General features: G+C 46.3%; 2 protein-coding genes across 3 annotated transcripts in view; one reads left to right on the plus strand and one right to left on the minus strand.

The window, feature by feature from the left end:
* Slc25a25 (solute carrier family 25 member 25) overlaps positions 1 to 13,029 on the minus strand; it is a 36,168-nt gene extending 23,139 nt beyond the window's left edge. Inside the window, exon 1 of one of the 2 annotated variants that reach the window (XM_034494111.2) lies at positions 12,667 to 13,029. In XM_034494111.2, the coding sequence (XP_034350002.1) occupies positions 12,667 to 12,924 (258 nt within the window). In that variant the 5' untranslated portion in view covers positions 12,925 to 13,029. The remainder of the gene's footprint in view (positions 1 to 12,666) is intronic. The other variant, XM_034494112.2, reaches the window with a different exon arrangement.
* Positions 13,030 to 13,184: 155 nt separating this feature from the next.
* Positions 13,185 to 18,695, plus strand: Naif1 (nuclear apoptosis inducing factor 1). Its single transcript, XM_034494119.2, has 2 exons — positions 13,185 to 14,550; positions 16,530 to 18,695. Exons 1-2 carry the CDS (start codon positions 14,040 to 14,042, stop codon positions 17,000 to 17,002), a joined length of 984 nt encoding a protein of 327 aa, XP_034350010.1. The 5' UTR covers positions 13,185 to 14,039; the 3' UTR covers positions 17,003 to 18,695.
* The last annotated feature ends 292 nt before the right edge of the window (positions 18,696 to 18,987 follow it).

Genomic DNA, 18,987 nt, shown 5'->3' on the forward strand with positions numbered 1-18,987 from the left:
GGGTTATTTGTCAATTACAATTCTAAGTCTGCTTCCCTCAGCTTCTTGGGTATGAGGCCCACCTACCTCCAGAGCAGGACTGCCACAGTCAGCTTCCTATACCTGCCACCTGTGCACAGCAGCAGCTCATTCCAATGAGGGGGATCATCTGCAGGGGTAACCCACACTTCAAGAACCTAGAAAACAGACTGCATGGATGAAAGCCTGTTAGAAAAAGACCCTAAGGGAATGGACCTAATGGCAAGCAGTCAAATGGCTTAATGCAAATCACCAGAGAAACTGTGCAGGGTAGAATGTGCTAGCACATCACACAGGACACCTGTGGAGGGAGGGCTGCAGCAGTCTCTCAGCACCATGGCGTTTGCACCCATGCTAGCAATGCCCAGCTGTCTCCAAGTCCCGTCTACCTCTACCTACCTACCACTCCTCCTGTATTGTTTTCATCTTTGCCTGACATTCAGAACCGGTGTTGCCAGAGGGAAGACTATCAACACTTTTTCATGAAACAATGAAGCCAAACTTCATTTGACAGAAAGCCAGGTTGATTTGGGTGACTGGTTTCATAATGAGGACTGATTATGCCAATGAGGTCAGAGGAAGGGCCTTGTCTACTAGCTAAAAGCTCTAGGTCAGTGGTTTTCAACTTTCCTAATGCCGCAACCCTTTAATACAGTTCCTCATGTTGTGGTGACCCCCAACCATAAAGTTATTTCGTTGCTACTTCGTAACTGTAATTTTGCTACTGTTATGAATCTTAGTGTGAATGTCTAAAATGCAGAATATTTGCTATGCAACCCCTGTAAAACGATCCCTCAACTCCTCTTCACAGAGGTCTCAACCCACAGGTTGAGAACCATTGCTCTAAGGGTTTTTTGTTGTTGTCTTTTTTTTTTTTTTTTTAAACCAAAACCAGAACTGAAACCAATAAAGGAAAGATATAAAATGTGCAAAGAGACAGCCACAGGAGTTCAAAGCCATGTGGTCATGATTTACTATTTCAGAAGCACAACTGCCTAGGCTGAAATGAATCAAGCAGCTAATTCAGTTGAGTTCCTCCCTAAGCCGCCCTATGAGAGTCAGAGCTCCAGCATGGAAGGCAGAGTGAACACACTGGACCCTCCTGCCAATGACTCAGCCTTCAAACTGGAGACTGAGGAGGAGCCAGCGCTTGTCCCCTGGCACTGCTCAGGGGGTGAAGGTGGCAGTGATGAAAAGGATAGAATCCCCTAACCTGCATCTTAGGAAGTAACCCTGGAAACCCCTGATTCTCATAGAGAATCTACACAGCAGTCTACACAGCGGCCTCTTTGAATGGCTGGCTCCGACTGTTGAAAAGCCAGTCCCCATCAAGGGCCCTCGTTCAAGGTGAATGCCTTTTAACAAAGATGTCTTTTTCTCTTCTCAAAAAGAAAAAAAAAAAAAAGTATACAAAATTAAGCAATTTTAAGCACAGGACTCTTGAGCCCTAGGATAAGAATAAAGCCAGTCTGCACTGGAACACACCATAATCTATATGTTCTTCCAAGATTCAAATGGTTCTCAGATTAGATTATATTTCTGAAGAGAATGTAGATATAAACTGAGACCAAGATGTAAAAACCCACTTGCCTAAACAGATCAAAATCTTTCCATCTACGCCCCTCTGACATTCCAAGTCTCCTCAAGGACTCTAACCTTCCTCTCTCCTTTCTCTTATGTCAAGAGGCAAACCTGCAGACTCAGTGGTACAGTATTTGCCTACTTTGCACAAGGCCCTGTGACTTGATCCCCAGAGCTGCCAAAAACAATGTTTTTGGTTTCTCAAAAACTGACTTGGGATCAAGCTAGATTAGGTTGTGCCACCTGCAGCCCCAGCACATGGGAGACAGAGGTAGGAGGATTATTTGAGCTCCCAAGCCAACAGGGGTAACACAGCGGAGTCAAACAGAACCATCTTAACTTTCTAAGCCCACCTGTGTAGCACCGTTCAGGACTGTAGGCTGGAGAGTAAAAAATGCCCAGCCATGTTGGAACAGCACTGAGAAGACAAAGGCAGGCTGATCTCTATGCATCAAAGGCCAAGCAGGATAAACGCTGAGATTCTGTCTCAAAAATAAACAAATAGCAGGAAGGACAATCCAGCCAGAGTCTCCTTCTATAGACAGCAGAGCTATTAAGGGAAGTTGGGAGAATTCTAAGAAAGGCTGGTTTGAACTAGACCAGCTCTTGGAAACAATTAGAAATAGACTTAATTATGGAATATTTAATTCTGATCCTATTTTTCCTTTTTCTATAGGCTAAAGATGAAGAAACTTTAGTAAACAAAATACAACTATAATATGAAATACAGAAAAATGAACTGTGTCCCAGTGTGTTACTATGGAGTGCTACAGGAATCTCCCTCCCAACACCTCCGTAGAACCCTGGACAAGCCATTTAACTTCCTCAGTAATCGCAGTGTGGAGGCTGAACTGCACACTTGAATGTGTTCCAGATCTAATATTCAATGGGTTCAAAGTCCACCAGAAGGTAACATTACCAGCAGGCACAGTTGGCTGTGGACAACTACAGTTGGCTGTGGACAACTATACTCCCGGTGCTTGGTGGGGGTGGAGACAGGAGGAGCCTGAGTTCTGGCAACCTGGGCTACATAGTGAGACCACTAAATACATACAGACAGACAGAAACACAGACATAAAGCAAGATGGTGGTGGCAGCAGCAAGGGCACAAGCCTTTTATCCCAGCACTCCAGAGGCAGGCAAATCTGAATTTGAGGCCAGCCTGGTCTACAATGTAAGTTCCAGGACAGCCAGGGCTACACACAGAAACCCTGCCCCCCCCCCCCAAACAACAACAACGAAATCTAAATAGCTACCTACAAATTAATATACACGACACTAACCAAAAGCAAAAGCGGTGTTTCATCATGTAGAGATGAGCAACGGGCTAAGAGGATTGAGGAATTCACTGTCACTGGTTTCATCCAACAGGATGGTTCAAGTGTGTCACACAACTGATCTCTTTCAGGCTAGGGGTGTGGCTCAGTATAAGAACACTGGCCTGACATGTGCAAGGCACAAAACCAAAATGAACCTCCTCTACTGTTTTCACCACTGGCACTTCAATAGCTTCAGAATGTCCTCAAGCAGGTAGGGTTTTGGTTTTAGTGAGAACTCTAACTCTGTGGAGGGAAGCTGGAGGAAGAGAAGTCAAGGGGTGGATGGGACAAACAGGATCAGGAACACCTCCTTCTCCACTGCTCCAGCAGAGAATGAGCCATTACTCACCTGCTTCCTGGAGACCCAGACAAGAGAGAGGGAGAAGACATCACGCAGATCCTGCAGGCTGGCCTGCCTCATTTACTTACTAACTTTAAAGGAGAACCCGTCTTTAGGACAACGCCTCGTTTTCTGTGTCTTGTGAGGTTTCCTGTCCTATACCCTGGAGCAGCAGTTACTCCTTGAGGTCCTTCAACATGAGCAGGGCCGTAACGTGCTCAGCTAGATTATGCACACATGTGTCAATGTCAGCAGCTGAAAGCAACACTGTAGAGTTCTTCGTCTGTTCTCATACTTAGTGGCCTTGAACTTGCAATCCCACCTCTTCCTGAGTGCTGGGGTCACTGGAATGTTGCACTGCATCTAGTGTGATACTATAAAAGCTTTAAGGGCAAGTTCCTGTCCTGTAGGAGGAAGGAGATTGTGTACTGAACTGAGTTCTGGTACTGATTTGGCCCAATTTCTAGGCCTCAGACTCACACATGTAAAATAGTGCTGACAGGTAAAACTTTCAAAGGTTTTAACTAAGTTCTGTCTTCCCGACTTCAAAGTCATCTCTAAAATTGAGGCAAAACTGCCACGGCTAATAAGATAGTAAAAGGTGTATAAGAGTCGGTGCTGTGAGGGTCTGTGTCCCAAGAGACATTTGGATTGATCATGTACATTTAGAAAGAGTAATGTTAGTCCTTCCAAGTTTCTTCACTTCAACTTCCCTATGTTCACAAGCCCAGACTTCTCAGAACCCATATCTGCTTCTGAACCGCTTTAGCTTGTGGATGAGCCAGTTCTCACTGTCATATCCCCTTTACTACCAATAGCCGGACTATACCTCTCACTCTTCACCTCAGCAAACTGGCGGACACACACTTAACCAATTTGAGGCATTATGTTTTTAAACAATCAATGAGAGAAAATGTATATATGGTATGATATGTGATATATATCAAACCCAATATGGAGGCACACACCTACAGTTCCTCCTACTTGGAAGGCTGAGGAGAATTGCCTAGGCTACAGAATAATTTAAAGGCCAGTCTGGGCAACTCAGTAGAACCCAATCTGATACCCCCTCTTCTAACCTCTACAGGAACCAGATACATGATGCACAAATATACATATATGTATGCAAGCAAACATTCACACACAAAAATAAAAAATAAGTCTGAAAAAAAGATTATAATTTTTAACATTAAAAAACCAAAACAACCTGGAGGCTAGCTGAGCAGTGGTGGCATACAACTTTACTCGAAGCACTCAGGAGGCAGAGGCAGGCGGATTTCTGAGTTCCAGGCCAGCCTGGTCTACAGAGTGAGTTCCAGGACAGCCAGGGCTACAGAGAAACCCTTCAGGAAAAAATTAGAGGCTAGTAGAGAATCCCCGATTTCCCCAAACATACGGTAGAGTGAGGATTCAATACCTGTTGCTCCAAAGCCTGCTCTCTCCACCCCATCATGCAGCACTAAAACTAGTCCATGAAGTAGACCACTTGAGGTAAGACCAGGAACAAAGGTGGTATTCCAAACCTTGAGACTTGCTGAGATAAGGTAGGATGTTTCTTTGATCTTCCAGACTTCTTATCTCGGAAGGAAACAGGTGTCACAGCATGACTCATTGGCAAGCTTCCTGGTGGCTAAGACATGGGAGCATGGCAAGTCTGGGTGTAGAGACAAAACCTGACTGCTGTTTTGACAGGAACTAGAGTCACCTGGGAAGAGGGAACCTCAAATTGAGGGGTTTTTTCTTAATTGTTAATTTATACAGGCAGGGAAAGCCCACTGTGGGCAGTGCCATCTCTAGGCAGATGGGCCTGGGCTGCATAAAAAAAAAGTAGGTGATCAAGCCATGGGAAGAAAGCCAGCAAGCCTCTGTGGTCTCTGCTTCAGGTCTTGCCTCCAGGTTCCTGATCTGGTGACCAGGACTGTACCATGGAAGCAGAAACCAAATAAAGCCTTCCTTCCTCCAAGCTGGCTTCAGTCAGCACTTTCACAGCAACAGAAAGCAACTAGAATAACAACAAAAATCCCACATCATTAAAGGTAGTCAAAAACTGGAGAAAAAAGTATAATTGTGTGTGTATGTGTATATATGTATGTGTGTGTATACAGATACATGTGTGTATAGATACGTGTGTATATACATATATGTGTGTGTCTATATATATGTGTGTGTGTATGTATATACACACAAACATGCACACACACCTCTTCTGAAATGGAAGACTTAAATTGCCATACTGATAAAATGATTCTTGGAAAAGGTGGACCTCCTGTTCATGGTCATGCAGTTAGCAAACAAGCTATAGAAACTTCTCAGTCCAGATCATATACCATACAAAGCACCTATTTAAAGTGTATGATTGGGAGCTAGAGTGGCTCAGCTGTTAGCTGTTAAAGAGTGCTTGCCAATGGTGCACAAAGCCCTGGGTTTAATCCCCAGCACTGAAAAAACCAGGTGTGGTGACATACTTCTATCCTGCTAGCTCAGTGGAGGCTGGAAGTTCAAGAGGTCAAAGTGTTCACTAGCTACAGGCTAAATTCAAGGCCAGCCTGGGATATACAAGAGAACTTTTTGAAATAAAGTGACTTTCAGTATCTTGTTAGGTATGCTCAAAGTCCGTAGTGAGAATTTGGTTTAACAACCCAGTTATGTTACCTGACCTATGTTATGTTTTAATCCCACATGTGGGATAAGGGCTGCTTCAGATTGTCCAGAGCTGCTATGATGTCTCTCATGCTCTAGGAGGGGGTGTGACTTTTGCCACTGCAGATAGTTTACATTTGGAATTCTGGGGACTCTTGGGAGGGTATAAATGCCAGAGCCCTGAGAGGGGTGGACACACACACACACACACACACACACCTTCCCCACTCCCCAAACTGGTTCCCCACTCCTTGCTGCTGGTTCCCGCATATCCTGACATCAAAAATTGACTTGCCCCTAGGAACTTAATGCCTCTGATAAGCAGAAGTAGTCTAAAGAAATCTATATCCCTGTGCCTTCTAACCTTCTTTCTTAACTCCCTGGAGTGGAGAAGAGTAGTAGGTAAAAGAACCCAAAAAAATAGCCAAAAAGTATGGCTACAGCAGTCATCTTTTACCTGAGAACATTTTATCATTCAGGAAACCTTACCAGCCTTCTTTCCACATTTCGATCTCTTCTTCGGATGAGAACACCAGTAATCGACTTTCTATCTCTATGGATAACCCTATTCTGGATTTTATGTAGACAAGCCATGAAATGCATGTTCTTCCGTGACTGCCTTCTTTTGCCTTGGCTGAGTCTTGGCAAAAACTATTGGCAATACCTTACATACACTGTATGGCCCAAGAAGCCATACAATGTATGTAAGATATATTATGTGAGATGTGAATGCTAACTCATCCAGCCTTTAGAAGGAACAGCAGAGATTATGGGTAGATAATAATAGCAAGTTTCTCAATTGCCTGTGTGTATTGGGGGCTGAGGTCAACAAAGGTCTCTCATTATGTAGCCCAAGCTGGTTTCAAACTTGCAGTCTTCCTGCCTCTGCCTCCTAAATCCTGGGGTTACAGGTGTACACCACCATGCCTGATGGTTCTCAAATTTTAATTAATTTTTTAAGTCAGTGTTCAAAATAATGGGTTTCATTCTGACTTTTTATTTTTCCCCTCTTGGTTCTCAGGGCTTCTCTGTATAGCCCTTGCTGTCCTGGAACTCATTCTGTAGTCTAGGATGGCCATGCCTGCCTCTCTGTCTCTTGAGTGCTGGGATAAAAGGCATACAACACCACCGCCTGGCTCATTTTGACATTTTCGTATAAGAATACTGGTTTCTGGATTCCGAAAGAGCTCCTGCATGACTGTTGTTCTGTTCTTGAAGGCACCTTTCAGCACATGAGTAGCTGATACAAGACAATTGGTCTCAGATAACAAAGAACTAACATGATCCAGGTTATAAGTTGGATAATGACCATCCTTGAGGGAGGATGCCACAAAGAGAATCATACTTCAAGTAGAAAGCTGGACAGTAACTTTGTATGCCTTTGGCGGTGGTCAGTGACTGAAATCCAGTTCTTGGGAGGCAGGTGCAAATAGATGTTTGTGAGTTCAAGGCCAGCCTGGTCTGCATAATGAGTTTCATCACAGCATGGCTACAGAGAGTAACAATGTCTTGAAAGAAAAAGAAAATAATAAGAAAAAAACCTCCCACTTCTAATGGGAAATGGTTAAAGTCTATGCCCTTAGTGTAATGAGATCAGCTTCACAACAATACAGTTTCGTCCACTGACTTTACCCACAGCTGTATTTAGCTGGACTATAAATGAATTTCAGCAGAGGATCTGTTTGCTTCATTCCCATATGGTTTCTGGGAAAGTTCAACAATTAGTGACTCTCTGAACATCAAAGGAATGCATCTGTGACGCTCCACTTCAGAGAGATGAGGGAGTGTTCCTACTCATGACTTTGGTTTCTCTGTTAGCATCCACTTTGGGGGTATTATTTTAGGGACAAGGGCTCGACTGCCTTTTCCATTAGCCTTCCCAGTACCACTATGGCCAGTTTCAAATATTCACCCACTTTTCAAATCGGCCCCATGATCATGAATTTGAGCCAATAACCAATTTGGCAACAATATAGCACAATCAATTTAATAAATATACTCAGTCTAATCTTTTCCTAATGGGCCATTACATTATTCCTAATGATGCCTATCCCTTCCCAAGACAAAGGCTCTTCCTAAGCTGGCATAAAGCTCACACTTGTAACCCTAGCACTCTGAAGCTGAGACAGGAGAATAGATACAAGTCCCAAGCCAGTCAGAGCTATCAGAGACCCTGTCTCAACCTAAAGGAGGTTTATGGGGAAGATTAGAGCTGTTATCTCAATTGGTAGAGTGCTTACCTAACATTCACAAAATCCTGGACCAGGCACGGTGGCACATACCTGTGATCCCAGTACTCAAGAAACAGAAGGATCAGAATTTCTAAAGTTAGTCTAAGCAACACAGCAAATTCAAGCCAAGCTTGGGTAAGCTAAGTGAGATCCTTCCTCAAAAAATAAGTTCTCTCTTCTATAGACAAAACTATTTTATCTAAGTCTGTCTGGTGTTGGCCAACACACACACACACACAAAAAAGGCAGAAAGCTTAGGGATGTGGTCTGGTTGAATAATACCAGCTCAACATTAACAATCATTTGATGATTTCAAGTCTACAGAGACTGCTTCATATGTATATTGCTCAGGTCAAGGAAAGAACAAGGGCAGGGTGGGCTCTTACTCAGTGGCAGGACAATTGGGATGGCCTTAAAGCTGTACTTTAGAAGCGACATGTGTGGTTCTGAAGGGCTGGGGATGTGGCTCAGTGGAACACCACTTGTTAGATCATACAAGACCCTGGGTTTGGCCTTGCCAGCACTGTAGAAACAAGAGGGGTTGAAGGAGAACATCTCATCTTTCTCAAGTTCTCCCCAAAAGCCAGGTTTGGATCTCACTTCATTAAAGATGAGAGGAGTGTATCTGGCCATATTTGGCAAGCTGGAGTTGAACTCTTGGACTCAAACAATCTTTCTGCCCCACCAAGTCTCCTAACCCCAAGCTGGAACTACAGGAACATCCCACCACTAAAGGCATGGCCATTTTGAATGGCATTTTCTCCCCTTGTAAAATGATGTAAAATCATGTTACGGCCATGTTTGTTTTTGTAGGATTCAAACTGTGCACACAAGTCTCTAGATCAGCAAACTTAACATAGCATCTGGAATGTTCTCCTGAATGAAAAACCCTTGCCTGTGTGAGCCCACAAGTCTAACTAGAAAACACAACTGCTTAAAGGTAAGACAGACTGCTTTTCTGCTTCCTCTGCTCAGCTGCCAAGTCTTAACCAATGTTTTAAGACATAGATTTTGTGTGGTCACATGAAAATGTCCAAAATAGTCAATGCTGTAATCAGCCCAAGCTGAGTCTCATCTCCCGAAGTCACTACCGGTGTCGTCATCTTTTATTCTTTCTTTAGAAAACCCTTCCCTTCCTTTTGTCCCAAGACAGGCTTCCTCCTCAAATGCCCCTTACAAAGAAAATCTCCCTGGCTGACTGCCATGCATTTCTCTGCCCATTTCCATTTTAAGTAATCTTTCTGTCTCAGTCTTTTCTAGAACAAAGGCAGAAGAAGGCAAAACTTTCTGGTTTATTTTTAAAGAAAACTTCACTTCAAGCTGTTATAAGCTAGCAAGAGGCTTTATGCAGTCACATGATTCCAGGACTGTGCATCTGCTAATAAGGGCTCACAGATGATTCCTGTGCAAACCTCCACCTCAGACCAGTTTCCCATGAGCCACAGGAAGCAACTTCCAACTGTACAAGGCTTACCCCACAGCAGGTACCCATTTCTACCCAGAGGCCGCCCCCAAGTCCTTCGGCTCTTACCAGTTATGTAAAAACAGCAGTGCTGCCTTTTTCTCCTGGCAGCTAATAGTAATGAATTCAACAGGAAGTGGTGGGGTGGGGTGTGTGTGTGTGCCTGCCTGCCTGCCTGAGGTAGGGCATCTTGCTGCAGCCTAGTTATTTATGGAAAGGAACATTTTTCATTCTAATGCTTACATGTTTTCCCCAAATCAATAAACTAATAAAGCAAATGATTTCTAATCTTTCTCAAAGCCGTACAACTATTTAAGTTGTTCAAAAGCTGGAAAAAGAGGGAAAGGGAGATGAACAAAGTGTTATTAAGTATATATGAAGATGCCATGACACACGTTACTTTGTATGCTAACTTATTAAAAAAATTAAAGCTAGAAGAGCTGAGTTAATATTAAATTCATACTTCAAATGAATTTTTAAAAAATCTTTTTAGGATATTCCTCTCTTGTATCCCTTCTTACTCTTGGGGGATCTGATTTCTTAATAAATCTATATTCCTTTAAAAAAAAGTTTCATGTTAGGTCAGTCAAGATGTCAATGGTTGTGGAGTCAAAGTAACCACAGAGAGCTACACTCTTTTAGGTTAACCATAGGTTTTCTTTATCTGGGTAGTAACATCCCAGATAAACCACAATCCCAGCATGGAGGAGTAGGGCAGATAGACACTGAGGTAGGAGGCTGTGAGTTTGAGGCCAGCCAAGGGTACAACCTGAGTTACAGAGCAAGAAAATGGTTCTCTCTTAGCACTGGAGAATGGTCACTTCCTCATTATTTGCTTTTAGTTAAAAATCGCTGCCAAAAAGAAAATGGATTAGGATCAATACCAGATGTGCTACGAATTGCCAGAAAACTGTGAGTGTGGAGTCACAAAGCTTGGTGTAAATACACTTGCATAGCCTGCTGTCCTCAATGTGCCCGGCACCACAGACAACTGTATAGATTGCTGAGAGCAACAGGGTTCACCTGGCCCCACAAGGCTTCACTGAGCCCTCGGGCACACATCCTCTGAATTTAGCTATCCTATCTTCAAGAAATGATTCAGGCTGGGCGTAGTGGTGCGCCAGTACTAGGGAGATAGAAGCAGGCAGATCTCTGTGAGTATGAGTTCTAGGACAGTCAGAACTACACCGTCAGACCCAAGCTCAAAAAACAAAACCAGAAAGAAAAACGACTTATTTGACTTATTCATCGACTTATTTGACTTATTCATTAGACATATATGGAGAAATATCCAGCTCATAACATTATTCTGTATAAAACTATTCTCTCTCTCTCTCTCTCTCTCTCTCTCTCTCTCTCTCTCTCTCTCTGTTTTGAGACAGGGTTTCTCTACGTAGCTTCAGCTGTCCTGGAACTCCTTATGTAGACCAGGCTGATGGCCTCGAAGTCATAGAGATCAACCTGATTCTGCCTCCTGGTTGCTGGGACTAAAGTCCACTGACAACACCACCTAGCTAAAACTAACTTTAAAAAGAAAAAAAAGATTTTGTTTTGTTTTGTTTTTAAGCTAGGAGAATTGTGAGTTTAAGGCCAACCTGGCTATAAAGGGAAAACCTTATCGTTAAATCTCTTGGGCTTACCCCAAGGATTCTGCTTTACTCAGTGCTGTCCTTGGGCTTCCTTCGCTGATAACTAAGTAGGTTAAATACCTTGGATGCTGATCCAAGATTATCTTGGACATGACACTTTATGTGGCCACCTAAGAAACAAACTGGCATAATTAATTCACTGCCACCTTACCAGGTTTTCTTCATATTTGGCTATGAAATTCATAATTACTGTACATACAAATGAACCAAACACTAACTTTGGCGACAAACTGGTTACCAGGCAAACTGCTCATTAGAACCACCCCAGATGGTATGCCAGGCTATGCCACAATAGTGAAATACTAGGTAAAGGGAAGCCATAGTTAAAGTCAAACTGAAAAACCAACAATGAAACAGAAAGAGAAAAGCCACTGCTCAGGGCTTCTTGTGCAGGAAGGATAGTACTTCTATTTCTTGCAGACCCAGAGATAGCCATTTCTCTGCCCCTGTCTCCCAGTCTTGGCCCACCCCATTTCAGCCAACTATATCCTTAGATGTATCTCACTTTCACTTTTTGAAAAAAAGTTTTAGTTGAGTGGTGGTGGTGGCGGTGGCGGTGGCGGTGGCTAAGGACTTTAATCCTAGCACTGGGGAGGCAGAGGCAGGTGGATCTCTGATTCTGAGGCCAGCCTGGTCTACAGAGTGAGTTCCAGGGCAGCCAGACCTACACAGAGAAACACTGTCTAGAAAAACAACAACAACAACAAAAACCAAACAAACAAAGAATCTTTCTTCAGATTGTTTAACGTATCCACACTCCAACTCGGCAAAGGGATCATGACCCAGTGTTCTGAAACAGCACTGGAGGACTGGACCTGAGCTATGAGAAAGAAATACTCAGTCCTCATCACCCACATCCACACAGATCTGCCTAGAACCCCAGTTCCCATTTTTTGCTTCCCCAACACCCACATGTCTCTGGGAGCAACCAGATTAGGGGCGTCGGTGGAGAGAGAGAGAGAGAGAGAGAGAGAGAGAGAGAGAGAGAGAGAGAGAGAGAGAAGAGAATGGATGGATAAGAACCTGGGTGTAGGGGGAGGGATGGCCACCAACTTGGCCTTGAGGTCTGGAAGGCAACTTGACATCTGTCTTTCTACCTTGAGGGAAGTAGAAGCAAGACGGGGCTTTCTGTCCATCAGAGAGACCCAAGGGTGCCCACCTGTAGTCACGACGAGCTGTTCCCACGGCCCGAATACCCACCTGAGGAGCCCCACACTCAACACAATGTGAATTTCCTTTCCATCTGTCAGTCTAGGGACACTATGCCCCAACACCAGGGGTTCCGCTCAGCTCCAGCAGCGCCCATCGAAACCTGACAGGGTCCAGAAAGGTGGCTGCCGGCCCGGCCCGACCCCCTTGCCTCGGGTCTCTCTCCAGGACCTCCCAGATCCTCCCCGCCCCGCGTGGACGGCGCACGCAGACTTACCCGGAGCTCGCCCTCGGTGCGGTGCAGTCCCAGGCGCCGCAGCCCCACCGCCAGGTCGTTGACACACAGGCCGCCGTCGCGGTTGACGTCGAGTGTTTGAAAGAGGCTCCACAGGCGCAGCTGGTGGTCCGGGCCGCCACAGACGGCGCCGCCGCACGGGTCCCCTACAGAAACCGGCGACGAGGCGGACGACGAGGCGGTGGCGGTGGCGTCCGGCGGCGAGGAGGCCACGCAGCGGCACAACACACTGCTCACCATCGGGCGCGAGGCGGGGGCGCCGGACGCGGGGCTGAAGGCGGCAGGAGAGCGACGCGAGCGCGGAAACACGCCGGCTTTCCACAGCAAGCGCGGGCTCCCAGAAGCCGGCCGACTGGAGGGAGGGGCCGCTTCCGGGAGCCCCGCCCAGCGGCGCGCGGAGGCGCTGGCCGCGCCCTCTGGCGCACTGCGGACCAATCACAGGCCGGGATGTCGGTTCCGGAATCAATGAGAGGGCGGGGCCACCGTGCCAGCTGGAAGTCGATTCAAACTGAGGGAGTCGGGGATTGGTTGAAGCCGGGTAATAGGCAAGCTGAAAGCCTTGTGTCCAATTCCCATTCAGAAGCTCTATTTAGACTGCGGAATGATGAGGCTGAGAGGAGCGTTTGTGTACGAAGAGATCATAGCTATCCGTGGAAATGAAATGTGTATGAGGGCAACTGTGGACTGAAGTTAGAAGACACAAAGCACCATTGAATAAAATGAAAATTTAATGGGCTGACGACTCAAGACCGAAAACACGAATCAAAGTCAGGAGGCTAAGCTTTAGTAGTCTCCTAAACTGCCAATAAAACAGCTGAATTTCACAACGTAATAGTCGCGATACAGACAACTGAACGACAGTCGGATTTTCCAATGGAAGTGAATAATGTCCATGTGGGCGGACATCCTGAAGTGACAGACACGCCTTTAGACCAATGACCAGGCCAGTTCAAGCAAAGAGGTGTGTCCTCTGAGAGGAATGGCAGGCCTGGAGAGCCAGTGATCGGCGAGATATTTGAGCCACGCCAAACCTGGAGGGCGGGGCTTCTCAGGGATGTGCCGAGGGGCGGGAAGAAGGGAAGTGGGCGGATCTCCGCACACCCCAGCGGAAGAGGCAGATTCAGGAAGCCATTACGCAGCTGGCTGGCGGCGGTCGGGCTGGTCAGCGCTGGGCCCTACGCACTTTGCGTAGTGAGGGGGGTTACTTAAGGCCTGGTACTTGGCCTTGTACAAGCCTGCCTGTCCCCCTAAAGGGGGTGGGGGTGAGAGAGAGGCGAGGCTGCAAAAGAAGGGAAGAGAAATTGGGGCTGTTAAGAGCATTATCATTTCTTTAAAAAGAGAGGAAAGGGGAGGCCATGGCTGTCCCAGCCAAGAAGAGGAAGATGAACTTTTCAGAGCGGGAGGTGGAGATCATCGTGGAGGAACTGGAACTGAAGAAGCACCTGCTGGTGAACCACTTCAATGCTGGGGTTCCTCTGGCTGCCAAGAGTGCGGCCTGGCATGGCATCCTGAAAAGGGTCAACGCTGTGGCCACCTGCCGTAGGGAGCTGCCCGAAGTCAAGAAAAAGTGGTCCGACCTCAAGACCGAGGTCCGTCGTAAGGTGGCCCAAGTCCGAGCTGCTGTAGAAGGTGGTGAAGCTCCAGGGCCCACAGAAGAAGATGGAGCTGGTGGACCCGGGACAGGCAGTGGCAGTGGTGGCAATGGCACAGCCATAGCTCCGGTACTGCTGACCCCAATGCAACAGAGGATCTGCAACCTGTTGGGTGAGGCCACCATCATCAGCCTACCCAGTACCACAGAGATCCATCCCGTGGCCCTCGGACCCACAGCCACTACAGCCGCAGCCACGGTCACCCTGACACAGAGTGAGTGAGCTCTCCCGCTCAGTTCAGCTGCATAAATGGGACGGGCCAGCAAGTGCTGGGGCAGCCTGGGGCAAATTGGCTGTCAAGGGTCAAAAGTCAGATGGTGATCTTGGAAAGACCATGAGGCCTTCCAAGAACTCCCCAGACTGAAGTGATCTTGTTCTTTTAGGGTCTTCCTCAGCATCTGGATAGCTGGATGCCCATGACTTCCACTTGCTGACATATGTAGTGTTGAAGACAGAGACTGTGTAGCCCCACAGGACTTAGGACCTCATATTAATAGGCAGCCAGGATATACTTGTTGAATGACTAACTAGGACTAATACTGCCCAAGTGAGACATCCATTCTGTGCAAAGATGTTCTGGGTTTTCAGTATACAAAAACACAACAGGCACTTCTCAGGAGCTCCGTGATCAAGCCATTTATGCTGGGCACCAGAAATACCAAAATATTTAACATTCCCTAGAGGCTAGAGAGAGAGCTCAGTGGTAAAGTCCTTGCTTAGCACTGCAAAAAAGTTAAAACTATAGGCCAATTATATTCTACTAGGGCAGATGATATAGCTTTACTATGAAATGGGAAACCCAAGGACTCGTAAGAGGAAAGGGATTTCCTGGTGTGAGAGGAACACAGGCTTAATGGTATCGAGAAGAAGGGAACTAGGAGGTGGAGGTGCATACTAGTAAACCTAGCATTCAAGAGGTGAACCCCTAGGGCTCAATAACCAGCAAGTCTCACCTATTTAGAGAATTCTAGGCCAGTAAAGGGACTCTGCTGAGGAATGACTGAGGAATAATCCCCCTCCATATGTACACAAACACACTAGTGTGCACACATGTATACCTGTATATACATGAACATATGTACACAGTTTTTTTAAAAAATAAGATTTACATCTCCCACATACATAAAGGCCCAAACAACGAATGTCCCTCCAGAGGTTGTCTTTGATGAATGATAACAGAACAAGCTGGTCGGGTTTTGTGTTTGAAATAAGGATGTGTGCCCACACCTCTGAATTCTGCTCAGTCATGATGGGCTTTGAACTGGATCAACCAGACTCTCAATGGTGTATGGGTATGTGCTCTCACCTACATATTTCTTCAGTCCATGTGAAGTCAGAAGAGGATGAAAAGCACTGGTCTAAATCAGGTACTGTTCTAAAACAGCATCTGCAAGGATGTTCAGGTATGTTAAGGACCAATGTGAGTAAGAAGGCAGGTGGACATTTTTCTGGACATGTAAGCTTCTATGGCTCTCATCCTTCTTTGATTGGTCACACAGATGGGATAGAATAGGCTCAAAGCAGCCCAGTGGTTCTGTTGTCATCTCTGAAACTGAAGAGGACAATGTCTGCCTCTTGTCATTTGGAAGATTCATTGAGCTGATAAGTACAGAGTGGTATGCAAATCTTCCGATGTGGCATTCTGTATCAGTATTAGGATTTGCTGTTCTTTTTTTTTTTTTAATGATTTATTTATTTATATATATGAATACACTGGAGCTGTCTTGAGACACACCAGAAGAGGGCATTGGATCCCGTTACAGATGGTTGTGAGCCACCATGTGGTTGCTGGGAATTGAACTCAGGACCTCTGGAAGAGCAGTCAGTGCTCTTAACCGCTGAGCCATCTCTCTAGCCCAAGGATTTGCTGTTCTAATGCTGCCATTCTTGTTGGCATCTCTGCATTTGTCAAATCTGGTAGAGTAAAATCCTGAAACCTGGTTGGAGAAGTATCTTGGTGGTAAAACATACGCTTAGCATATAAAAGGTCCTGGGTTCTATCCCAGCCTTGAGGGACAAAGAGAGCTGAACCTCTCAGATTCTGTGTCTTTATGTGAATACAGCCAGGGGAAGCCTGAATTCCCTTTGCCCCCTGCTGCACAGGGTTTTGTGGCCTCCTCCCCATGTTGCAGTCTCAGCAACTTTCCTTCCAAAAGGTGACCCACATCTGCTTTTGTTCTTTCTTCCCGGCAGTCCCCACTGAGACCACCTACCACACGCTGGAGGAGGGAGTGGTGGAGTACTGCACTGCTGAGGCCCCTCAGCCCTTGCCGACAGAGGCCCCGGTGGAGATGATAGCCCAGCCTGCAGACACATCTGTCAAACCACAGGCACTTAAGAGCCGCATTGCCCTCAATTCAGCCAAGTTGATCCAGGAGCAGCGGGTCACCAACCTTCACATAAAGGAGATCGCTCAGCACCTGGAGCAACAGAATGACCTGCTACAGATGATCCGGCGTTCTCAGGAGGTGCAGGCCTGTGCCCAGGAGCGGCAGGCCCAGGCCATGGAGGGCACCCAGGCAGCCCTGAGTGTCCTTATCCAGGTCCTCCGGCCCATGATTAAAGATTTCCGTCGCTACCTACAGAGTAACACACCCAACCCAGTCTCAGCCCCTGACCCTGGACAGGTGGCCCAGAATGGGCAGCCAGACAGCATTATCCAGTGAGGGCAGGGGTCAAGCCAGTACTCTGCTTGTGATTGAAGGAAACATCTATGGAATTTAAAGTGGTTTCTGGGGCAGCTTTAAGTGGACTGTGTGGATAGCTCCCTCTTGGATAGATACATGGGGTTTGTTAGTCTGAGAAAAATGAAGGAGACTGAGGAAAGGAATTTGCTGGGTTCCTGGATCCCAATATATCTTAATTCAACCTCTGGAGCTGCCTTGCTGAGATTTTAGCTGGGAGCCATATATGCTGGTGATGGGACATGGGTTGACATGATCTATAGCTTGAGACATCACCCACACTCAGTTTAGGACAACTTTAAAGACAAACTGGCTCTCACTGGGGCTACGTCTCAGCACGTGACTGTCAATTAGCTGCCCCACCTCAGGTGCACCACCTTTCTGAGTGCCACCTTGCCAGTGTAGCCGGCAGAAATGCAATAACACCCAAATAAGAATGTCTCCCAGCACCACTGGGAAGTCCTAGTCCTTTCTCCCTCTCACTGTGCCTCCATTCTCAGGGGACTCTCTTGACTGCTGTATGCCACAACCACCCAGGCACAGTTCAGCTCTTGGATATGCCCCGAGATGTATGCAGCTGACCTGGCTCAGGAATGCTTTGTGTGGTGGGTTGGCCACTCTCTAGTCTTCCATGACATCTGTGGGTAGCTAGCTGTTCTATAGTTTGCCCCATCCCCAGACTTCGACACAGGTGGGCTTCCGGTGCTGTCAGTGTTAGAAGGCAAACCCCTGTGGAATCCTGTTTCCTGCTGCAGTGTACTTGAGGTAAACCTCTAGTTTTTATTTTATTATTATTTTTCTTTAGAAAGTCACGTCTAGCCAGTTGTATTTATTCTACAGCCGAACCCTTTCTGAGAGGGCTCCAGGCTCTGTGCCCACCCTTCTTCCTCCTCTGCTGGACCACATGTCCAAAATGCAGTGCACATAGAGCCCTGCTCAGCATCCCACCCCAGTACTCCTCTCACTTACTCTGTTCCTCAGTGCCTGGTGCCCTGAAGATGCCCCCGCCCCGCACTGGCTAAGTGAATCCAAAGCAAGGATGGTCCCTGAATGTATGAGGTGGAAGATAGAAAGTGAGCCCTTTGAATCCTGCGCTCTAGCAGGGCATAGCCTCAGAGGGCTGAAGTACATGTTGCCTGGCTTTCCACCTTCTCCCTGAGGCACTTACAAGAGACTCTGCCAGGCAAGGTTTATCTGGATCACTTTCAAACTTGCAATGCTGAGGCCTCAGACTCCCACGTTACTACTCCATTTGCCACATTGCTGCCACATCTGGGACACTCATAACCAGTGACAACAACTCAAAAGTTCCAGATCTTAACCAAGCAAAGAAGCCAAGTTGCCTTTCCAGGCATGGCTACATAAAGACACTTAGCTCCAGTGCTGTCCCAGAAAGAGGTCCCCTGGAGATAGTAAGGTGACTACCCACTGTCTCCTTCTCCAAGGAGGCATGTGCAATGCTAGCTACAGAAAGATGGAATGAGGTGGGGCCCCAGCAGGGTTGCTGCAGGAGCCGCCTAAGGATTTGTGACCCAGTTTGGTTCTTCTCTGAGGTTGGAAATCTGAGCCAATGTTGTATATGTTCCATTTGTGCAGAAAGAGGAAGCTTAGATTACTTAAGCTAACTTGTTCTTCCCAGGTCACAACTTTAAATTAAAGAAATATCACTTTTTTTAAAAAATAAACACTCTTCTTGTCTTTATTGATCACACATAGCCCCCAGGCTACATCTGGTGTGCCACTTTGCTGTTGTTGTTGTTGTTTGTTTTTCTGAGACAGAGACTCACTATGTCTCCATGACTGGCCTTATAATGGCTAAAGTTATGTTTTAAGTTTAAATTACTATGCTTAAGAGATCTATAAAACAAAATACCTCTAATCTGTAAGCCCCACTTGCCCAAGGACGGATAACTCTGTGAGATGCTGGGAATTGTTGTTAATATAAGATAACAAGCCACGTGTTTTCA

Source organism: Arvicanthis niloticus, chromosome 2, assembly GCF_011762505.2.
Source record: "Arvicanthis niloticus isolate mArvNil1 chromosome 2, mArvNil1.pat.X, whole genome shotgun sequence".
Taxonomy (NCBI): domain Eukaryota; kingdom Metazoa; phylum Chordata; class Mammalia; order Rodentia; family Muridae; genus Arvicanthis; species Arvicanthis niloticus.

What these genes read in the sequence shown, in the direction of transcription:
- Naif1 (XM_034494119.2), top strand. Translation starts at nt 14,040, where the DNA reads ATGGCTGTCCCAGCCAAGAAGAGGAAGATGAACTTTTCAGAGCGGGAG. An exon ending in CACGGTCACCCTGACACAGA is followed by an intron (nt 14,551 to 16,529) that starts GTGAGTGAGCTC and finishes TCTTCCCGGCAG; the next exon opens with TCCCCACTGAGACCACCTAC.